The sequence below is a fragment of the Notolabrus celidotus genome, chromosome 11 (genome assembly GCF_009762535.1).
Source record: "Notolabrus celidotus isolate fNotCel1 chromosome 11, fNotCel1.pri, whole genome shotgun sequence".
NCBI lineage: Eukaryota > Metazoa > Chordata > Actinopteri > Labriformes > Labridae > Notolabrus > Notolabrus celidotus.
Window position 1 is genome coordinate 14,052,658 of NC_048282.1, and position 23,022 is coordinate 14,075,679.

General features: G+C 39.7%; 3 protein-coding genes across 6 annotated transcripts in view; 1 reads left to right on the forward strand and 2 right to left on the reverse strand.

Moving 5' to 3' along the window:
• Positions 1 to 1,030: 1,030 nt before the first annotated feature.
• On the forward strand, positions 1,031 to 5,838 carry ybx1 (Y box binding protein 1). 4 transcript variants are annotated; one of them, XM_034695388.1, is made up of 8 exons: positions 1,031 to 1,490; positions 3,138 to 3,201; positions 3,467 to 3,500; positions 3,585 to 3,674; positions 3,788 to 4,072; positions 4,488 to 4,573; positions 4,921 to 5,210; positions 5,497 to 5,838. In XM_034695388.1, exons 1-7 carry the CDS (start codon positions 1,385 to 1,387, stop codon positions 5,162 to 5,164), a joined length of 909 nt encoding a protein of 302 aa, XP_034551279.1. In that variant the 5' UTR covers positions 1,031 to 1,384; the 3' UTR covers positions 5,165 to 5,210; positions 5,497 to 5,838. The 4 variants fall into 4 exon arrangements, 3 of the variants coding, with proteins under 3 accessions (XP_034551279.1, XP_034551278.1, XP_034551280.1); XM_034695387.1 differs by having other exon boundaries at positions 1,210 to 1,490; positions 3,788 to 4,135; XR_004632923.1 differs by lacking the exon at positions 1,031 to 1,490 and adding an exon at positions 1,975 to 2,984.
• A 3-nt stretch (positions 5,839 to 5,841) lies between these two features.
• On the reverse strand, positions 5,842 to 18,740 carry arhgef16 (Rho guanine nucleotide exchange factor (GEF) 16). Its single transcript, XM_034695357.1, has 15 exons — positions 18,186 to 18,740; positions 16,809 to 17,448; positions 16,243 to 16,297; positions 14,866 to 15,032; positions 14,443 to 14,499; positions 12,289 to 12,449; positions 10,850 to 11,002; positions 10,616 to 10,745; positions 9,999 to 10,073; positions 9,789 to 9,881; positions 9,468 to 9,619; positions 7,638 to 7,820; positions 7,330 to 7,400; positions 6,989 to 7,090; positions 5,842 to 6,837 (listed from the first exon to the last, which is right to left on the reverse strand). Exons 2-15 carry the CDS (start codon positions 17,379 to 17,381, stop codon positions 6,698 to 6,700), a joined length of 2,112 nt encoding a protein of 703 aa, XP_034551248.1. The 5' UTR covers positions 17,382 to 17,448; positions 18,186 to 18,740; the 3' UTR covers positions 5,842 to 6,697.
• A 571-nt stretch (positions 18,741 to 19,311) lies between these two features.
• The window catches only part of espn (espin), a 48,096-nt gene continuing 44,385 nt past the window's right edge, over positions 19,312 to 23,022 (reverse strand). The window contains exon 14 of the mRNA XM_034695354.1: positions 19,312 to 21,402. Coding sequence (XP_034551245.1) covers positions 21,255 to 21,402 — 148 coding nt within the window. The 3' untranslated portion in view covers positions 19,312 to 21,254. The remainder of the gene's footprint in view (positions 21,403 to 23,022) is intronic.

Genomic DNA, 23,022 nt, shown 5'->3' on the forward strand with positions numbered 1-23,022 from the left:
TTTATGACAATAGCGGTAGTAGTCAGTGTCATCATTTGACCTTTTAACTAATATTTATCTTTGCAATAGTGTAGCAATTGAAAATCAATTTTCTTGAATATGAAAACAAAATTGAAATGCCCCCCTCTTTAATCCTTTAATAATAAAAGAACAGAATCATTCTTTGCCTCTACATTGTACCTGAACATTATGGTTATTTTTCATTGTGGATGTAATGTGTCCTGAGATGACCCTTATTTAAAACTGTTAAAGAAGGACAGGGACTTATTTCTTACAGTGTATTATCAACTATTAAATTAAATTGCTCGTGTTCTTGGTTATATTTTTAGTGTTATAAAACAGAGGATCTTTTTTCATGTTACAGCAGCGTTTAAAGCTGCCCCGCACTGATAGGCTGTACATTTACTGCTGAGAACTTCATGTTCTTCAGAGTACTGCAATGAGCTCTCAACCCGAATCTTGCACTGTATCATGTTTGATTGAGAGGAACTCCGACTGTGAAACAAAAAATACAAAATGAACATTGTGTTCTCGGAATTTAATATCAAGCCTTTTATAAATTTTCATTTTTGAATGAGCACATAACCCTCGATACATTACATTTGATAAGAGCGCATGGGGCAACAGATTTGTTATTTCCGATTTATTACAAATAATGGAAACAATACAAATAGCATTTTGTGTAAAATCAGCCAACAACTCAAAAACAAGATGAAAGTTATAGGCAAGGGCTTCAGATTACCAACAGACTTTTAAAATATTCAAATATTAATTTTAATATTTACGAGAAACTGTCATTGGGTCTCCTCCAGGCGAAAAGCGGTCTGCTGTATTTAATATATTGAACTAAAAACCTGTTTTCCCGCACATAAAAATATATATTGTCGATTTTTAATACAATTTTCCATATTTTGTACAACAATTTCACAACTTTATGTCTTTTTGTGAGATTTGTTCGAATTTGTCATTAGCTTTACCGGACAGCCTGGCAGACACTTCGCTCCAAAAAGTGTCACGGTTTTCTGTCTCTCTTGTCTGGCTCTGACATCACTGGGGCGGTGACAATAGACAGGTACATTCTCCTTCAGCCAATCATTTTGAGCAAACGTTAGATTGACGAGCGTCTCAGCCAATGAGAGGGCGTCTTGTAATGCGTTACAGATTCTAACCAATCCGAGGAGTAGTTGGGCGGACCCCGACCAGGAACATTCCCCGGCACAGTTTTTCATTCTGCCCAGTTCGATCGGCAACGGGAGCGGAAAGAGGAAAGCAGAGAGCCCGAAGGCAGCAGCCCCCACCACCGCCGGCCCAGGTTACCATCTAGCACCGGGAAACATAGCAGAGAGCCGTCGCCGGCAGAAGCCATTACCAACCAGTAGTAACCATGAGCAGCGAGGCCGAGACACAACAACCACCGCAGCCTGCTGCCGATGAGGAGAGCCCATCCAGCCCGGCAGCCGCAGCTTCCGCGGGGGATAAGAAGGTCATCGGTAAGACTAATGGAAACAAGCTAGTTAGCTTAGTTAGCCGATGGCATAGTGAAGCCGATGCGCAAAAACCGTCGGTTGCTAACGTTTGCGAACCAGACTCTGGTTCAGTTGAGGTTAGAAACCGTTGAGTCGAATCAATCGGTTGATTAATTCGATATAATGTTGAAATGAATGTAATTAACAAGTAAAACACATTAGTTCTGTTCATGGTTCCCTCTAGATGTGTCGATTATATGTATCACTAGCGTGTGGGTTTTCAATAGCCCAGCGCTTTAGATCAGACGCTGAACTGACGAAACTATATCATTAGAAATACAAAACTGTCAGTTTGATAACTATTGATCCAGGCTCTGGATGTTTTATCAGCAGTTCTGAAAACTTGCATAATATCTAAATTACAACATTCAGTGGACGGAGATACCCGGTGAATTACGGCCCGTTCATCGACCCGTTAACGTCAATTAACCGTCATAGAACACAGACTGTCCGTCCAACGCATCGCCGTTGGAGCCGTTTCGGTGGAACGTCAGAATCTCCTCGTTAACGGTTCCATGGACGGTCTGTGGCAGTTGACGTCGACCCGTTTGCACGTCAACGGTTTCTTTAATATTAAAACCGATAGACAACCGTAACGTAGTGCACAGGGTTATTTTACATTGATCGACGGTAAAACTCCCGTCGTCGGTAGGCTAGCGTTAGCTGCTAACCTCCCCTTTGTTCACACGGACGACTGGTGATTTATCATTGGAGAATACTGTAAACACAAACATGGACTTGAGCCAAACATGGGCGGAAAGACGGCGATGTAAAAGCTGTTTTTTTTAGATTAATCACAGTGTAGCTGTCAGAGTTGGTCGTATTTTTCCTCAAAATAATTTGCCAGTATTTTATGGCCTATGTTCTTAAACAGGGGTGGCAACGTTAGCTCATTGGCTAACTCGGCTACACTAGCCTAGCCGACTATCGTTTATTTGCATGGCTGTAGGGGACACTCAAAATGTCCGCCGACAGAGTCTGTGGAAATATTTCGCATTTCATCTTTTCGAAATTTGAAAACCACAAATGAAATATTTCTACGTATTCCCGGCGTTTATTCGCCATAGCCGTTAACTAACATGCTGCTACTACGGTAATTTCCGTCTGCTGGCTTTAATCCAACCGCATGGTTGAGACCCAGTTAGCATGTAGCTCCTCAGCTCAAGGAACCAGGCGTGCTTCTTGCTAACGTAGCCGGCCGCGAGTCTACCACGTGTGAACGTGCGGCTTAAATAGGGCAGTAGGTCTGCCGTTGCTGAACTTTGTCATGGTGTCAGCGACCATATCGCAGTATGTGATATCATTATCTCTCTTATCTCGCACGACAGAAATAAGGCCCTAAACTTTGAGAATGACTATTATCATTGAATTGTAGTAATTGCTGGCTCATAGGACACATGTCGCATTCAAGAGTGCAGCTGGCATGAGGCTCCCCAACTATCATGATCTATTAAAAGGGTAACAGTTGGGATTTAAAAATAACATCCAAATTGTGTGTAGCCTTGGTAGTTTATTCACCGTCTGTTGAAACGTGATTCTATTACTCTTTTTCCAAGGCTGAAGGCACAAATTTGGGTGCTAATTTTGTGTTGTGTTGTTCCTGTGTTGCAGCCACAAAAGTCTTGGGTACAGTCAAATGGTTCAACGTCAGGAATGGATATGGTTTTATCAATAGGTAAGTGGCTCCCACTCCCATGTCCTCAAAGACCCTGATAACGTCTGTGCCTGTGTGAAAGAACATCTCCAATCCTATCATAGCCGTGTTTTGCTTACTAACCTGGCAAGACATTTTATCTGCAGCCATCTATGTTGTTGAGGCATCTAATTCAAATGTTATCCTTACTCTTGCTTGTTGTAACATGACTGTAGATACAAGGTTGGACGTTGTTGTTTAACAGACATATATAATTGAATATTTTCCTTCTCTTTTCTTATTATAGGAATGATACTAAAGAGGACGTTTTTGTACACCAGGTAAGTTGAAGGAATTGTTATTTTATTCTTTTGTAATGGTTATGGATTTCAAATCTTACATTGTAACATTCCTGTCATTATTAGACAGCCATCAAAAAGAACAACCCGAGAAAATACCTTCGCAGTGTTGGAGATGGAGAAACTGTGGAGTTTGATGTAGTGGAGGGAGAGAAGGTAAGCTGTGATATGATGAGTCTCTGTTCTAGTAGGTAATAACCCATAATGGTTGTTGCAACTCTGTAAATTCGAAAATTAACCTTTTCTTAAAAAAAAAAAACTTTTCTCAGGGAGCAGAGGCAGCAAATGTCACTGGCCCAGGTGGTGTTGCAGTCCAGGGAAGTAAGTACGCCGCTGATAGGAACCGCTATAGGCGCTATCCAAGGCGAAGGGGTCCTCCCCGTGGTGGAGAATATCCAGAGAACTACCAGAGTGACGGAGAGGGTGAGCCAGGCAATGGAGGCCGTGACAAAGGCAGCCGAGATGGGGGAGAGAGCGCCCCCGAAGGAGACTCACAGCAGCCACAACAGCGCAGACAAGCGTACCCTGGCAGACGGCGTTACCCCCCTTACTTTGTACGTAGACGCTACGGGCGCCGACCCCCGTACACCAACGCACCACGCGGAGAGATGACTGAGGTACGCCGTCACAGGGCTTCATCCTGAAGCAGGCACCCAGCAGTCCCATGATAAAGTCGGGACTTTTGATAGGTTGATGTCATACACAACTCTATATCCTCTCCTTTTAAACAAGTACGTGGTTGTGAACAATAGATGTTGGTGTATCGGGGGTCTTGCCATTATCTTGCAAAATGACTCAAATGCATCCTTTATCAGAAGTAAGTTGAACTTCTTGTGGTGTTAACATGAAATGGCAAGCTTGCCAGTTTCAGCACTGCTAAAGCTTCAATGTTGCAATACCAGTCTTTTATTTTGCCTGTATTAACTCTTGAAAAAGTGTCATGTATCAGATTTTTATGTTTGCCTTTAGGGAGGTGAGGGTGACGAGGGCCAAGGAGGTCCAGACCAGGGCAACAAACCAGTGAGGCCGAACTACTACAGAGGCTTCAGATCAAGGTTCATACCCTGGTTTGCATGTTTGCTTCATTGACGCATGGCTGCAACAATGAGAGTAAAGTTTCGAACAATGTGGACCAAGTCCAAACAACTTCATTTTGGCTATTTAAATTAACCTGATGAATAAATGCCACCTTTGTTGGTCAAAGAAGCTCTCTCTTTGTTGCAGCGTAACCTCAAGTAGCAACTGCATCTGAATATGTCATGCACTTCTTGCATGAAAATTGTCTTCTGACTTCTACCGCATCCTGTCTCATTGGCTGATGCTTTCTCTGCATTATATTCATTTATTACATATAACTTTCCCTTTGGTTGCTTATAGCATTATGGATTTTGCTTGTTCACAGCCGGGGTCCACCCCGTCCCAGACCGGTGCGGGACGGTGAGGAGGACAAGGAAAATCGGGGTTCCGAAGGTGGTCAGGATCAACAGCCCCGCCAGCGGCGTTACCGTCGCAACTTCAACTACCGCCGCAGACGCCCGACGACCGGTGGCAAACCCGGCCAAGAAAACAAGGAGCCCAAGACAGGAGGTGACCCATCTGCAGAGAAAACGTCCGCTCCCGAGGCACAGCAGGGTGGGGCCGAGTAGGAAAGAACCTGCCCACCGGCACCTACCATCTTTTACCATCGTCCGGGTTAGTATATGACAGAATTTACTCTTTCCTGATACTTTCATTTAAATTCAACTGCATGAATATCTGGATTTAGAGAGAAACGAAAGTTAAGATGTTTCTGTTGGGTTATCAGTTTTAAAGTAAAGTTGCTTAGCTCGTCATTTCCCCTTTGGCTCTGTGATAGATTATCTTAAGTGAGGTCATTTAGACTTTGATACATCTGTCTGAAGCTCACCCGCTACTGTTCTCTTATGCCGTCTTGTGGTGTTTAACTTTTAATAATGCACTCCTTTTTGTGTCGTTACAGTTTTTTTGTCAACAAGAAGAAACATCAAACAAGATCTGAGCAATAAAGATTTGACTTGACGATCGTCACAAGCTTGCACCATGCATTTGACCAGATTACCACCGATTGCCTGCAGAATCTATGCAGACCTGTTTTTTTTCCATTATTTTTATGTGACAGCAACAAAACATTTTAGGGAAACAGCAAATGTTTTTCTAAATCGATCCTAAGTTTTTACACCAAATGGTTTTTAAAGAAAAAAAAGGAATTTGATATCTGGTCAGTTTGACATTTTTAAATAACTTTTTATGTATTCAGACATTTTAACAAAATGCAAGCTCAAATAAAAGTCCAGAAACCAGATCATTTGTGTCAAGTGGCTCTTTTTTTATTATACAGACACTTAGAAATTACAAAACCATGGAATGTAAAATTACATATTTATAAAGATATTTAACATTTCACCAACTGTAAGGTTGAGAGATGCAGTTCCATTTATTGAATGAACCTAACAACAATGGGACAATTATACAAGCTGCATATGAAATCTCAAACATTCTGTCATAATGACAACGGTACAATGTCATATTTTCACCACTATAAAAGAACCCTACAAAGAAACATGCAATCACAATGTTACACGACATGAAACAATATTTACTGTAGTTTAAGATCAAGTTTTTAATTATGAGGTTAGGTGAGCAGACCAATAAAAGCAAGTGTAGACAATACACATCTTTGCATGCAAATACTCGTACTAAATGTATGAAAAAAGTCATAGGCTGCACTTCAGGTTAACTTTCCTTTTAGTTCAGCAAATAATATATATACATATACATCCAAACCACCGACCCTCTATTGTATATGATGTTTTTTGTATCATGTAAAATCGGTTGACTCAATCATCTTAATGTACAATAGCTATGCATCAACTCACTCTGCTGCAACATAGTTTATCTAACCTGGTGGCCATGTTAAAATATGGTTTTGGTGCAATGACAGCAGCAAACAAGAACCAGACAGTTTTGAAGGTCATTTTGAGACTCTTTATGAAATGAATGTCTGTCATGCTTAAGTAAAGGAAATCTTTAACTAATTGTCCTATGTTCAGTGAATAAAACATCAGTGCAGTCTCAACAAAGACATAACTTTATGAGAGTCACTACGCTACCTGAAGGCATCCCATTACGTCTCCTTACCTGAGAGTAAAGCAATGAGTCGCTCACACATTCGTTTCTTTGCGCAGGCGCCTCATACGTTGCACATTGTTCTCCAAGGCAGTGGGGTTGGTGATCTCTGTCGCACAGCTAGCAGGGAACCAACCTCTCTCTCCGTCTCGCATTCTCTCCCCGTAACACCAAGCTGCACGAAAGCACAGATCATATAATCTTTAAAGTGCTCTGGCATGTTTTATGTGAGAGTTAAAGGAGATCAGAGATTTAGCTGGAGGGTCTGTATTTGATGTTATATTTTCAATGAAGATGCAGCTTAGCTCAAACACACACACACTCACCTTCTTCTTTCTGCATGACAATGACAAGCTCAGCCTGTTTCAGCCCCAAATCATCTGGCTCCTTTGGCATGTAGGCTTTTGTGGCTTCATATTGTGGCTGACCTGAAACACATTGCCATTATACAAATTTCTCTTTCTGAGCTACATCAAGAGATACACTGATTCTTAAAACAAACATCATATGAAATGCCAAAATAAGTGCAGCCTGTTTAAAAGCTTGGATTTAAATATTGAGTCAAAAAAATAGTATCAGAAGGGACGATGAGTTGTTGCTGATTTTGTATCTCTGGAACTGTGATTGTAGGAATCACTCCCACAGTAAATAAGGGATGTTGACTTACCGGCAGTAGGAGTGGAGAGGCCTGACCCCTTATGTTCAGCAAGAGCGACTATCCAACGTGCCCGGTCCACCCTTGTCAACAATGATGATACAATGCTGTTATTTATGACAACGAACACTATTTGGACAATGTGCCTGTAATGTGAAATTTGTTTCTTTTTAACAGATAAAACACATGGGATCATTTTAGCTTGTCATTTTGCCCTCTGTCACTAGAGGGAGCCAAACACGGAAAAACAGATTTGGCCCATTTTCAAGGCTTTCCTATTCTCAATATGTCTGAATTGATAGAATTGAAAGAAGTGGTACCTCGACTCAGCCGCCAGGGAGATCTGCTCCGCTCTCCCCTCACTGTTCTTGCTCATCAGCAGTCTAAAGGAGAGATAGTGGCTGTTCTTGGAGGGTGGAGACATCCGTGCTTCTGTATCCTCACCAACCTCCACCTCCACATTCTCTGGTGTGGCATAGTCCATCACCACGAAGCTCTCCTCACTGGACAAACAAGTAATCGTGTTAAATGGTTATATATCCTTTCAAATTAACAAGCACACATGTTCAAAAACACATTCCTTGACCCTCTGCTGATTTTATTTCCTACAAATTATAACCTGAACACTGGAGGTTAGTGTGGACTTAACAAACTAATAAATTGACTCCAGTGTTGTGGACAACTCTGCTCTGAGCTGACATTGTTTGGTTTCTCCCTAACTCAAAACAGAAAGCTGTAGTCGTTCGAGCTGACATGCTGAATGCAAGATTGAAGAATCTCAAGTATGCCTGTGCAACATCTCCACACTCTCCTTTTTCAGTCCTCTTCCTCTGCACTTTCCTCTCTGGTTTATATGTTCCCTTCCTCGCAGCTGGGTTTACTCAAGAGTCCACAGGAGACCAGAGGAAAAAAGTTAATGAAATGCTTCAAAAGCTGGTTGTGCTTCATAAGTTTGTCATTATGAGCAGCCTCCGTTACAGCACATGCTGGATCAGTAAGAAGAGGAAGCTTCAAGTTTTTAGAATTCATTATCCAGTCTTACATTTTCCCACACTGCAGTGTAGTTCATTTCATTAACGAAAATTATGATGATAAATGTTTGTCAACGACCCATTTTTACATGACAAAGACAAGACTATGACGAGCTAAACTGCTTCACTGATAATAAAAACTCTGAAGAACGTATGTTTAGTTCTTGTTGACGAGACGATGACAAGAAGAAAACTTTAGTGGCATAGCGTCGGACATAAAGAATCCATGTTTAAAAGTGATGCATTCCTGTGACAGGCTGAGTTATTTGAGGGGCTCAGTGTTAGCTTGGTCAATACCTGCAGCAGGTGTGCTTTATAAACCAGCTCTCCCCGCCTCCATGCATCTGTCTCATCTTCATTGAAGATTTTTACCACCAGTGTTCGTTACTGACAAAGACACAACCGGGGGACGTCTGTTTACTTTTTGATGTTTGCAGTTGTGCCGCTATTACCGTAAAAAGCTCCTGTCTACAGCTTGATTTATTCCAGTTTGGTGATACATCAGACACATTTAGTAAGTTTCGATCAACTCCTTGTCATCAAAGATGCAAATGCATTTCAGAGTGTCGGGAACTGACTGTCTGTCCAGTGCGTCTGTCACTGCAGATGAATTAAGGGAGCGTCGTAAATGTGCAATACAGCCCTTATATTGTGTTCATGGCATTTTTATTTGAATCAAGAGAACCAAAATATCTGTGACAGTGGTCACATCAAGAATGTTTTCTTTTTACTTTTTAGCAGGGACAGGCTAAATCGTTTAACTTAAGATATTACATGAAAGTGTTAAAAGAGTGAAATATTTACTATTTGAACACTTGGTATAACCCTGAAACCAATATCTGATCGACTACATTAATTGTTTACAGAGAAAAAATTGTTTGGGCAAAAATCAAAGACTAGAATGTGACTAAAACTAGACTAAAATGTTTTGAGTTTACGGCGACTAAAACTATAAAGGGTTGAAAAGACTAACATGTGACTAAAACTAACAGGCATTTTCATCTTGAGACTAATACTAAATATAAAATAGCTGCCAAAATGAACACTGCTAAACTGTATTATTTCAATCTTTGCATAAAAACAAACAAACAAACAAACATGTATGTTAATCCCACTGACCTCTTCTTTTTGGTGACAATCAGTACGTCATTGAATAAAAACAGATAGTAGCTCCTGTTGCTAAAAGCCCTCCAGATGCTAAGCTCCTCACTGTTGACAGCAAGCTCCCCACGCTTCTTCAACCATCGTGATGATGACACCAGAGGAAACGGCTACAAGGACACAAGATATCAACTGCAGTTACTTAACTGGACTATGAAATGTATCATTACACTAGAAATCAGACCAATTCAAAGCCTGAAAAATCAAACCCTGTGAACTCTGTGCTAAATATAGTCTTATTCAATGGTGTTTGGAAGGAAACATATGGTCAGCTTTTACCTTAATTTTACCAAAATCCATCTGTTTCTGGATGGTGTACATCTGCTCCGTCCTCTCCATCCGCCTCGCCCCATCATTGCAGCTAGCAACCAACTGTTGAAGTAACAATCACATTAATGACACAATGACTACTGAGACATTAAGAACACTTTTTATGTAAGGCTAAAGGATGATTTTCTGGCCATCCGCTGGGTTGTTCTTGATGTGTACCTTACTGATGGCGTGCAGGGACCAAACAGCAGCAAAGTACTCTGCGGTTTTGTCTGGAGTTTTCTGGCAAATTGTCTGTGAAATGAGAAAGAAAGCGATCAGAGTTATCTTAAAACTAATTGGTACTAGTGCATATAAATGCCCACATATCAACCTCTGGAGCAGACTTTCTGTAAGCATGGATGAAAGTTTTCTTCTTAAATGATATAACATGTTGTGTTGGTTCTCAGGGTTATTTTGAACTTATGTCCTACATTTCTTAACTTTTACATGCTGTCACTTGAAATCATCATCCACAGGACCAGCATACACTCACAGCTATACTGATGACACACAGCTATCTAAATTGCTGTGTCCCGATGACTCAAGCCCACTCAAGACCCTTTTTAACTGCATCTTAGACAACAGGAAAAAGCTTTCTTCACTGAGTGACAGCCAGTCTGATGCTTCACATACTTAAGGAAAACCAGGGGCCATAGAGGATTTTCAGGTGTTTTAAAACATTAAGTCTTTGCAAGTCAGGATAAAGCATCAGTAACAACAAAACTATGGATGTAAGCAACAAGGTGCTGTGAAAAGTTGAAATGCTCATAAAAAGATACAAAGATTAAACTGACATCCAGCAGCAATGGCAGTCTGGTGACTCGCTGCATTGGAAGGATAAGGAAGGAAATCATGGGCAGGCCTCCACATTCACTGCTCCCATCAATTTGCTTCAGGGTCTCTTTAAATGCATTGTTGCTGGTCCTTATTAACAGAAAGGAAGAAAGAGGAAAGAGAGGAAAGTTTAGCACATCATAACACGTTGCTCCAAAACTGTCCCAACATCTCACAGTGTCTGTACTACTCACAGCAGCTTCTGCAGCGTCCTCTGCTGAAACGTCTCATTGGAGCAGTAGACAATATAGGGCTCGAAGTGGTTGCTAGCATGTTTCTGAACAATATCACTAATGTCCCGGATTACCGGGTTGTCATAGTGACGCCGTTCAAGGTCCTCAAAAAACCTGAAACGAAGAGAGGAGGAGGTTAAAAAAGAAGTGAAAGGACTTTGTTTGTCCTCCCACTGACTGAATAACTGAGCAGGGAACTCTAAACTGTGGTGGAACTGCATGTGCTATCTCCAGGCTTTTACATCTTAGCATGTGATAAATAAATAAGTCATCTTACAAATTAATGTATTGTTGTTTTCATTCCACACTAGTGCCATGCTGGGAACATTTAGTTACAACTTACTGCTACCAGCTACTAACTAATCTGGACAGTATACTGTATGAGAGCCTGTTTGCATGATGGTGTCAGTGTTGCCACTTACATAATGGTTCATGCAGTGTTTAGTCATGTCTGTAACTGTTTTGACACCAGTAGAAATTATTTTTGAGCCTGTAGCTTCACACAAATGATGGCCTTCTCCATTTGACATGCAGATACTGAAAAATGTGAAGTTCAGGACAAAACACTAAACCAACGTGAAGCCTACTTTTACTGCAAGAAGCAGGTAATCCTTTCAACCCTAGCTTTGTAAAGCCTTTCTATTATCACCTTTATCAACATAATACATGACTTTCAGTCCCACCCATACTGAGAACTTTTTCACAAAAAGGAGTAAAACGACACCTGAAAACAGCCCAGCCCAGGAAGCCACTGCAGGACTGTCATTCAGATACACACTGTAAATCACACACGCCACACAGCCTGTGAGACCCTTTTTGCATACTAGTTTTACAGATCCTGTTTTCTTGCAATGAGGAGAAACAGAAGATTCAAAACAGAAGGACAATTATTTTTTAACTGCTTTCATTCACATTCAAATAAATGTTTTCGTCAACACATAGAACAACACAGGCTGCTTTCAAACACATTATCATCTTAAAGCCCGGGAATACCATTCAGAGCAGGAGAACCAGTTTGGCTAGCATGTTTTAACACGTTGATGGAGCCCACAGGGTACTGAATGCACACTAAGGCCAAATACTCGACCTGATTTTTTCAAACTTCCACTACAAATCTTTTCTCAGTAAGAAAAATTTCCCACACATAACAGTGTCACAAGGTTTAATTCTACATAATGTAGTTCATACTGCAAGCAGAGAACAGCTCCATTCACACAACATGATCAGATATTATGCTGAGGTAGTGAACCTCCCCCACGAGTAGTTTTCCATCCTCTCTCTCTCTCTCTCTCTCTCTCTCTCTCTCTCTCTCTCACACACACACACACACGCAAACACACAAACACAAACATACGTCACATGAACAAGCCAAACTATAAAAAGATTTCAGATATGCCCACCCTTGGCTGACTTTGTGGATGACAGAGATGTTGGAGAAGAGGTGATGGTGCTCTGTGGTCGTCATTGTCTTCTTTAAGGCTTCATTATTCTTGAAGTGACGCACCAGGATACCCAGACTGTGCAGGTACGAGTGCTCCGATGTGATGATTTCAAATATGGCCTGTCAAATGACCAAGCATGAATTAGTGCACATGTGGAGGGGACATTCATATGAGTGAAGTGTACATTCTTTGCAGCTTAAAATAAAAAGGAAAAATTCACTCTGTGAAGATTTTAGTATTACATTTGTTGAAGGACTTTTATTTAATTATTTGAGAAAGCTTGATTGAAGTACCTCTTTCGTCTGAATTTGACTATGTTTTATTTGAAGATGAAGAGTATGTAGAATGGCTACAGTGGCCTAAATGCATTCTGGTAATTTGAGGCTGCTGTCTTCTTTACTTTGACTAGCTCTCCATGTTTTGGTTATCCGTGACACAAAAGCCTGATGTGTGTTGGTCATATGGGTGACTCCTTCAGTATTCCCTGCATACCAGAGGGAAATATTTATACCAGCAACTACCAAAGAAATCATACTTTAGCCTGATATGGAATACAGCAATAGTATCTTATTTATAGTGATGAATCACCGAAAATATATTTCAAATAGGAGTCTTTTCTTGCTTTGTTTGCTGTTTGTGGTCAGGATCTTAAGTAAATTATTAGGTGCTGATGACGCATGTTACACACCTCTGCTTTGTCAGCTAAAAATTGGTTCAGATAGGACTTAAAGGAAATCAGCTGTGCTAAATCCCAAAAAGGAACTTCTTAAAATCTTGGACAAACATTGGTGTTACTTGTTTTAGCTCAGTGGAGGAGTTTGTCTGATATAGTCTGTTCTGTTTCAGCTTACAGAGAGCTCAGATTTCCGGCTGTTCCACATTATGCACACTATAAGAGCAGTACTTTTAGTTTATGTAATGTAAAAGTCAAATGTCTGAAAAGTGCTGTCTTATTCCAACATATCTAAAGCTGGTGAAAATAGCTGAAAATCTGGAGCCTTTTGTCTAAGCCCTAAAACTAAACCTGCTACGTGTCTAAGAGTCCAAAAGAGCAACAAGCACCTGCTTTGAAAACAGACTGAGTGTGATCACAGTGGTAAGGTGTGGCTTTACTCAGGGACTGTTGTACACACAGGGCGAACTCGGTATTGACATAACATCTGCTGTTAGACTTTTAGTGATGAGAAAATAAAAGCGAAAATACTCCCTCAGATAATGTAAGAGTAACTAAATAGATAATAATAAGCTGTTTTCATACTCACATCACCCCAACCTGTTTTATTTAGTATTGTACAACAGTATACTGTCTTTATTTTTTACATAGCTTTTTAAACTCATTTCTAAAATGAGTTTAAAGTTGTGTGAAAATGTTTATATGTAAGATAAAATACAATACAATTGTAAAACATGTATTTGGGTGAGACAGGTCATTCTAAAGATGATGTCATCCATGTTGCCTGTTTCTGAAGGTTTTTTTTGTTTGTTTTTTAACAGAAAGTGAGTGGAGTTTGAAGGAAGAGGGCGATAAGGAGGCAGGTGAGGTCTAATAAAAGCAACCTTTGAGCTCTAAAATAGGAAATAGGACCTCCTGCTTTTAGGTTTGACCCGGCAAGACCAAAATTAAGGAGAGCTGGGCCTCTGCTGCACTGATTTGATTCTTATTTTGAAGTATCTCTTGTTCGTCCCTGGCTGTTTCTCTCCACATTAGTGGTTCAGACAATAAAACAACATAATGTTCACAGTTACTTAACCATGCTTTTTGTTTTTTTTACAATGACAGAGCAGAAAGTCACATTTGAGGTGAAACATTTGGGGTTTCTGGAACTGGTTGTGGTTGTACTGGTGGTTGTATCCATGTAAGTGTTTCCACTCTACTCTGGATAGAAAACATAGTATCTGTCTGTTCCATCAGTGAATGTTTGTCATTGATGCAAAACGGTATGTTCACCTGGAAGTCTTTATGTTTTTATTATGCTTATCTAGATCTAACAAAAATGTCCATTGTACTGCACAAGAGCTTTTCTCCTTTCTGTAATAAATTCAAGTCAATGAAAATCCATCTCTGTGGGTATGGCACATGTAACGCACACATACATACACACACAAACTTACCTCTTGTCTCTTTCGTTCCAGAGGTGAGATCAATGTCAGGATACCCGTGTCCTTCACCTTTAAAAGAAACATAACAAAGAAACTAAAGCCACTATCTGCATTCTGCTGCATATCTGAGATATAGCTTGTTTTGAAAATGATAAAGATGAGAAGTCAACGTCTTCAGCCAGTTTGACAAGCTTGATGAATGTTTCCACAAGGTCACGACACTGGGTCATGAAGTCTATTAGTTTATGCTGTAGCTGAAAAAAGACTATCTGCTTTTCTATTACACCATTATAGCTGAGATTTATGTGGTTGAAAACATGTATAGTTTGAACAAATGTTTCAGATAATTCATATTCAAAAGTCTCTGTGGTTTTGCTTCTTATTTGATTTCCCTCTTTAGTTGCATTTGGAACATCAGTGCAAGTATGGGTTTACCTGTGGGAGCTGGCTCCAGGTGAGCTGTGCAGGCCGGTAGCTCTTGACCACGATGCCCTGGTCCTCTACTACGGGATGCTCCACAACCACAAAGTCATCCAGCAGCTCATCCTGGTTGGTGGAGTTCAGCCCTCTCTCTCGGATCTCCTGGTAGAGGCGCGGCGTAGCTGAGGATCACATCAACATCAGCAAACATCAGCTATGCTTCAATATAGAGTCTATGGAGTGAGAGTCATGTCACAGAACAGTTTTGATGTTTGTGGAGGAAACATCAGAAAATTATCTTCAAAATGCTAATAGGGAGAACATACCTGGTCTCTTAACCTCAAACCCCTCTATCACAGTACACTTGTGCTTAAATCAGATGTATTGAAAAAGGTAATTTTAGGTATTCTGTTCACTGTAATAAATAAAACACTGACGCACAGATGGAATCTGTGAACAATATCACATGTGGCACTCAGACGATCAGAGCGTAGGAGGTGAGAATGAATCTGTTTGGAAACTGAGTGATGTAAATGCAGAATTCTGCTTGGAGTGTGTCATTGCTGGACCGGTACAGATACTTGTAAGTTAAAGGAAGGTCAGAGGTTTGATTTTCACAGTGTAAAATTAACAAGTGAAAACAAAAGTGAAGGTTTAAATCACAAGCTTATAAGATAATTAAGCATCTATTGACATTTGTTGAACATCCAAAGTATCAGTTTTATGAAACAGTTTAATCAACACTATCATCAATTCAGTATCTATACATCTTTTGCCGTCCCTGGATCTAACGCCAGCTGCCATTGGTCAAAAGCAGGGGTACATCCTGGACAAGTCGCTCGTGTATCAGAGAGCACAGACAGATAAACAGCCAGACACACTCACTCTTACACCTACATGCAATGTAAAGTCACAAATTAACCTGACAAGTATGCCCTTGGACTGTGGGTGGACATGGTCATAAGGAATATGCAAAGTCTACAGAGAAAGGCCCCAGCCAAGTTCAAATAGGGGACTATTTTACGGTAAAGTAGGACAAACCACCACGCAGCCCCCAAACAATATACACTCGACATTATTATAAATTAGAAATGACAGAGTAAAAGGAAGTTTGACAAGTGGCAGAGTTTGAAGATAAAGAATATCAAATGTCATCACTCACACTCACAATTTGATATTTCACTGTCATCCATTCCCTATTAGTTCCTCTCCAGTTGCAATGCTGATAATACATACTGTAGTTTTCTCACTGTTTCAACATTCTCATTCTAAAAATGTAAAACTTACAACTGCTTACAAATCCCCGAAAAAGAGTTGTGTTCTTTTCAATCTATTTATAGTCCTGTGGCTACAATACGAGAAGTGGACAGAGTGACACATTGTTTGACCTACCATCTTTGAAGGACCCACGCTTGTTCTGGTTCTTCTTTTTCCTTCCCAGGGTTCTCTAGAGAGGAGACAGTGTTGCAGCAAGAATGTTATACTGTAGAATACACAAGCCTCGGTGACAGTGTTTATTAAATCCATTCTCTCTTCAGCATCACCTCCTTCCTTTAATCCTTAATTGTATCTTTTTAAAATTATAGTCTGGTAAATCCCTATGAGGACTTCCTCAGCACTGGTACTGGTCTGGATGATAGCAGACTGTTATGGAAACAGGCTATCATCCCTGTGACTAAAGAGGAATCACTGCCAGTGCTGTTGGCTAAGCTTGCTGTGACCTTTGAGGTTAAAAAATGTATTAGCTGGGCTGTTTTTATCGGAAGAACAGAACAGGCATCAAAAATGACTTGTTGAGTACATGCAGTTAACTAACCTCTAGAGATGGCTGATAAATTCTCTTTTTACTGTGAGGGATATTTGATCAGCAAGCTGCAACTTCAAATTCTGTTTAATTGACTGTTAATTAAGGAGTCAACATTACATGGTAATTAAAACCCCAAAGGACTGTAGCCTACCTTGCGCCCAGGGCTGCGAGCTGGACCAGGACTTATTGCTCTATCCTCTCGAACAGGTTTCAGTTCAGATGTAGCCCCTCTGGACGCAGCCATGGCTTCAATGTCCAGGCTGGTCACAGCTGCTCTGTACGACTTGTTTCTGCGGTTCCTCCTTAAAGCAAAGCCGTCACCATCACTGTCATAGTCCTCCCAGGACAAATCTGGACCCTGAGTTGAGTGACGACTCCTGGTCGCACTGCTGGAGTTCTCCAATCCCACTGGAAAAGTCACCACAGTTGTGTGATGGCGGTGTTTAGGCCGGCTGGAAGCAGCTAAATTTTTGGGAATGAGTTGATTTGTGCCACTCTTCAGTGCTGCAGGACTCTGGGTGCTGAGGAGTACCTGCTGAGGCACCGCCATCCTGTCTACTACATCTTCCTGTGGAGTGGAATTTTCAGATTGGGGTGTTGAAGGGCTTTGTGTCGGGCAGCAGTCATCCCCAGGCTCAGATATATGGAGTTCTGTGGAGAACTGGCTCTCCAGAATGAGGGGGACCTGGCGGCCCATGCAGCTGTCTGCCTGGCTGTCGGACATGACACCCTCCTCCTTTCACTGTGTCCCAGTCTTTTGAGTACTTCAGCTGCTACAGCATTAGAAGAATCTGAAGAAGAGGGGAAAGTTGTAGGGTTTACATGCAGAACTAGAGACATAAGTTACAGGCCATGCAAACTGTCTCCTCAAATGAAGGCATGGGGTAAAAAAAATATGAGGATATTTTATTAGTACGACCTTCAAATACCACCAGTGACCCACAGAGGGGCACAAAAATCTCTTCTCAAACAAGAAAGGAGCCTCACTCCAGATAAAGTTCACACACACAGTTGCTCAGATTGAGCAGTCAGTTGTGTCGTCCTTATACCAAGGGACGCAACCCGTGACTCACCGCTCACTCCTATACTGCACTTGCTGTAACTAAAAAACAAGCAGAGTTCTGCTCCAGCAAATCAGTGCGCTACAGAAAAATAATAGTTCTCGCCAACTCTTCTCATTGTAAGGCTACTCCTTACCTGCCATGTGCAAAGGTTATGTCAAGTGGTGACACCCAAATTATGCAGGACTATCTCTTATAAACATGTCATCACAGGAAAAGTTTAAAATCAAATTCACAAGACTTTATGAAAAATAAGTTTTAAAACATTTTCTAAACATACTACTATGAAATATACAGAAGAAATGTATTAACACAGGTCAAAGGCAGTCTAAATTCCGAATAACTTCTCTGTCTCAAGACGGATTAGGGTGGGAGAAAAAAATGTCTGCCTTACATTCCCATGGTTCATAACAGCGGGTAGACACGAAGTCCAGTGAACACGGAGGCTGAGTAAACACCTCTCTTACCTGTGTTGGATTAAACACCGGTCGTCACATATGTAAATGATGGCTCTGTTTAGTCCGTCGGTGCAAGTGAAACTCGTCTCCGGTGAAGGGAAGGACAGCTTTGGCTCCTGTAGTCCGCTTCACGCTGTCACATATTTCTCCTTATTCACTCACTTCCTCCTCCTTTTCCAGGCGCCCATTAAGCCGTGCTGCCTGCGTCACTACAGGTGAGCGTCAATCAGTCCCAGAAAGTGGTCGACTTCAAGAGCAATGAAGGATGGATGTAACTTTAAACATAAAAAAGCTCGAAATTTGTATTTCACAGCCATATCTGTGAGGCTGGACTATTTAACAGTCTAATACACTCAAAACTTTTATGGAACACATTTAATAGCAGAGGTAGAGTTTGAGCCAATGGTTTTTTAATATTTATATTCAAATTCAAAGAGATATACTCTAATGCACTTAATTCACCCTCGAATTTCTGCTATGTTCAGCTGTTCCTTTCTGATGTTTATTGACATTGTAGCTGCAGGCTTGACAAAATCAAGCTTTCACTGCCATCTGGTGACCAAACAGGGCAACATGCAGTTTTTTCACTGATAAATGTGCATTGCACGTGGATAAAATTGATAATATAAAAAAAATATATAATTTCAAAAATCCCCACCAAAATAAAGAGATTTTTGCTTCAATTTATAGGCCTACTCCCACAAAATACAATCTGTGGCGCTATTTCTATTTTACATAACATTTGTTTCATTTTGATTTTTGACATTGATTGTCATTTGGTTGTATTCATTTTAAAATCATTCAGGTTTAAATTTTATATTAAACTCTTCTTTCATTGTTTAAGTTGTATAGGTTACTTTGCAAATTCAACAGTTGGTATCTATCTATCATTATTTGCTATTTTATTCAAAATCTGCTCTGCATGTCAACTCTCTAAAAGCTTAAAAATTATTCTATACCTCAGATCAAAACAGCAGGGCACAGACCCCATAAAAGTAATTACTAGTGAAGTAACAGTATGAATAAAAAATTATATAAACTTCTCTTAGAATTAAGTTTTTTTTTCGTGTCATACCACTCTTACAGTTTTTACTAAACATGTGTTTCTGTTGGAGAACAATAACACACTCTGGACTTGTTTGGTGATCAAAGATTTATTGTTTTCATTTATTGTCTGAAAATATAATTACACATGAATTAGCCAACAGTCTATTCAAGCAAGGCTGAGACATGTAATATAATGCATTATGGAAACAAAGAAAGGACAAAGTTCTGAGGGACACTATATACACAATTGAAATATATATAGAAAATCAAATGGCAATGACGTTTACATAATTTTAAATTTATGCATCATATGGCATCCGATGACAGTAAATTAGAAGATTTCCAAATGATTACCAAACCACAGACATGCCTTTCACTTTGACATAATGTGTATACTCGAGACCCTTCAAATAAATATACATCCAACATAATTGTGAGAAAGAGAGAGAATGTTTCCCATCATGTGGGAATACTTAGGTGTCTAGTTCAACCCTTCCAGTTACATTCAACCATATTATCATATTTAGCCCCAGGTTGACAAAACCACGCTGAACAGGTGTGTCAATTCTAAAAATAGTTGAAAATCTGGGACTGAAAGGAACTGTTCAACACAATTTGTTGTTTGGTTATAACAATCTTCATGGTACTTGTGTCAGCCCTATTACATACAATTGTCTCGGGATGTGTATGGACAATTATACAGTAAAACAAAAGCCATATTAACTTATTAAGTAATCCAACACTTCAGTGAAAGACATCGGAATGAGTATTGACACTGGACTCCACTAATATACGGTTGGCATTATCTAAGGAATAGTGCTACACAGATACATGTCTCTTCATTCTGTAGGCTAATTTTCTCATCAAAAATGTTTCCTCCAGGTTCATGAGATAAAGGCTTGAACAAGACACAAGACAAATTAATGTCTTTTTTCTTCTCATGTAATATTCAGTGTGCAGAAGATTTGTTTAGAGTAAGACAAAGATATTAGATTTTTATTTTAAAAAGGCCAAATACAGTTCTAGATTGAACATATAAATGGTCTCTTTTATAGTTTGTAAATCACTGACAATCTAAGGTCCTGGAGTCAGATGTGCTTGATAATACGCCATAACATTCTTGATACACATTATGCAACACATGCACACAACATCTCATATTGATGATCAAATGCTTAACATTTAGGTCACATATAGAAAATTCAATTCTTGTACTATGCAGCTTTGTCAGTGATAATTCATAAAATTTAATTTGCACAGCTACATAATCTTTATATTATTTAAGTAGGATCTATATTAATATTTAAAACCCACAGAGAAATGAAAACAAGCTCATCTACAGAAACAGATTAGTTTGAGCAGTGTTACGATTACAGTTCTGGCAGTAAAATGAAGCTGTTAAGAAAGTGCTTCTATGAACTTGATACAAAACTAGACATCATCTACATACCAAATGCATTAGCAAAATATGCCCATGCCATCTGTAAATGACTCGACTGTTATAGAGCTACATTCGCATTCATAACATTACAATGAATGTGTAATGAAGGAAAAATATACATGAAATGGCTTTTTCCACCCTGGCAGAAACGCCCACAAGTAGCCCCATTCCACCTATTTCAAATGTGTGTTTTACGTGAAATGGATTCTACTGATTTGTGGGAAGTCAATTTATAGATACTAAGGGAAATCTGAATTAAGATGAGTACACAAGCATTTATAACAAGTGCCTCAAACAAGGACAATCAGTGCATGTTACCAATATTGTCAGCACAAGAGGACAAAGAGTCTGTTCCACATGACTTCAATATGAGGTATATCAAAGACGGTGTGGACAGCAGGAACCACTGTATGGTCCTGTATTTATTGAAGCCGGAGAGGGTGATAGGGTCTAAAGGAGACAAACTCTTCCAAAACTGACCAGTGTGGAGTACAGGGTGGAAGAGCAGGGAGGGCTAGGTGTTCAGTAAAGGCCTTGGAGTGGGTGACAATGGGAGTGCGGCAGGTCAGAGGAGGAGGAGATGGCCTAGGTCACTGTTTGGTTATATCTCCTTTCTTCAGAATGATCTGTCGCTGCCAGGGGGCCAGCTTGGTCTCGTCGTAGCCCAGGGTCCGTATTCGATCCAGCTCCGACTTCTCCTCTATCTCTTTTGCCTGTTTGGCTTGCTGCTCTGCTTTTCTGCATGGAAAAAGAAAAGTTGTAGGGCCAAAAAAGATATAACAAGTGTACAGGAGACTTTACATGTCTGCTTAAAAATAATGTTTGTTTAAAGTGACAGGTTACTGACAATATGAATCAACTACTGTAGTTTGGTTGATCTTATTTGTCATGTAGAATAGTTAAATGAGGGGTATGTCTTCTATTTTACATTAAATGTTTTATGCTGATTCAAACTGAATTTTAAAAGGGACCCTAATGTGAGGGGGTGTTGTTTTGCTGAAATAGGAAGGATTATTTGATTACAAAAAATGTTTTTACACTTGGTGAATTCACTCAACACATTAACTCTTGAGTTAATGGCAGAGTTTAACATGTGTCTCAATAAGCCAAACTAATTTGCCAGAATGCACATTACTATGTCCCTGGAAGTAGCCAATCACAATGTAATAAGTGAAACCCACATGTTTTAGTGCCTTATCCACATTAAGGTAGTTCTGCTCGGACAGGATTAGCCTACCTTGCACATACACACCACACTACAGCCCTCCATCACTATAGTGAATGAGACATAAGGTATAGCAGCTCAGCTAATAAAACGCTTTGAAAAAAAGAATGTGTTGGCTGGCGAAGTAACCAGACTTTTTCATTACTACCACTTTTACCAAGTCATTAAGTTATTTTTTCTAGTAGCTTGATATTAGACAGTGGCATGGGGTACTTTGAAAATTAATGTTCAAGTCCTCAGACATCTCAACCTGACGGGTAGTGTGTGTTATTTACACAGATGTTAGCACGAGGCCTTGGAAAGACAATTCCTGCTAGCTTGCCACCAATGCCAATTACATGCATCTCTATAAATTTTTTTACATTTCGACCTCTGTATTTACTCTTTAAAAACACATAAATCAGCTTTAGTGAACTCTAGTGCAAGTACATCAAATGACTATTTTTGTGTTCAATATTGTACACGGTCCCTTTACAAATACAATAAGCAGCCTACATACAAATATTCTGTGTGGTAAGAGTCACACCTTTTTCTTTTGTTAACTTTTATAGTGCGAGAAAAGAAAAACATATAGAAGAACAGATTGGAGTGCCATCTAGGCAAGTCCTACAAAAACAAAAAAATTGTTTACTTAGTTTGAACAAACCATTCCACAATTTTCCTTCTGACGACTCTCTTTAACTGATAACTTATAATGGGCTATCACGTTCTAGTAGTAGTACAAAAGGCACTCCCCACCTCACGTATCAGTTTTAAATGAATCACACTGTTCTTCATACTGTGTATGTTTTTTAAATAACCTGGTGCCATTTTTAACCGTACAATAACTTACCTATCTATTTATCAGATAGAAGTGTAAATAGTGTGTATACATCTGTAATAGTTGCCATATTGTATTGTGTTGTATTGTATTGTATTTTATTTTATTGTATTGTATTTTAATTTATTCTATTTTACCTTTATCATTGATATTATTATTGTAATTATATTTTTTAACTATGTTAGTACATTGTTGTATTCCCCTGTCCCATGTTGTAAGCTGCTGTAACAAAATAATTTCCCCCATTGGGGGACCAATAAAGTATATGTTATCTTATCTTATCTTAATATCTTTATAATATGATTTTACCTTT

Bases quoted from the DNA above. Each gene is read 5' to 3' on its own strand.
- ybx1 (XM_034695387.1), top strand. From the start codon at position 1,385: ATGAGCAGCGAGGCCGAGACACAACAACCACCGCAGCCTGCTGCCGAT. The intron at 1,491-3,137 runs GTAAGACTAATG...CCTGTGTTGCAG, and splicing joins GGGGGATAAGAAGGTCATCG to CCACAAAAGTCTTGGGTACA. The intron at 4,136-4,487 runs GTACGCCGTCAC...GTTTGCCTTTAG, and splicing joins CACGCGGAGAGATGACTGAG to GGAGGTGAGGGTGACGAGGG.
- arhgef16 (XM_034695357.1), bottom strand. From the start codon at position 17,381: ATGTCCGACAGCCAGGCAGACAGCTGCATGGGCCGCCAGGTCCCCCTC. The intron at 15,033-16,242 runs GTAGGTCAAACA...TGTGATCCTCAG, and splicing joins GCGTGGGTCCTTCAAAGATG to CTACGCCGCGCCTCTACCAG. The intron at 14,500-14,865 runs GTAAACCCATAC...TTTCTTTTAAAG, and splicing joins CCTGGAGCCAGCTCCCACAG to GTGAAGGACACGGGTATCCT.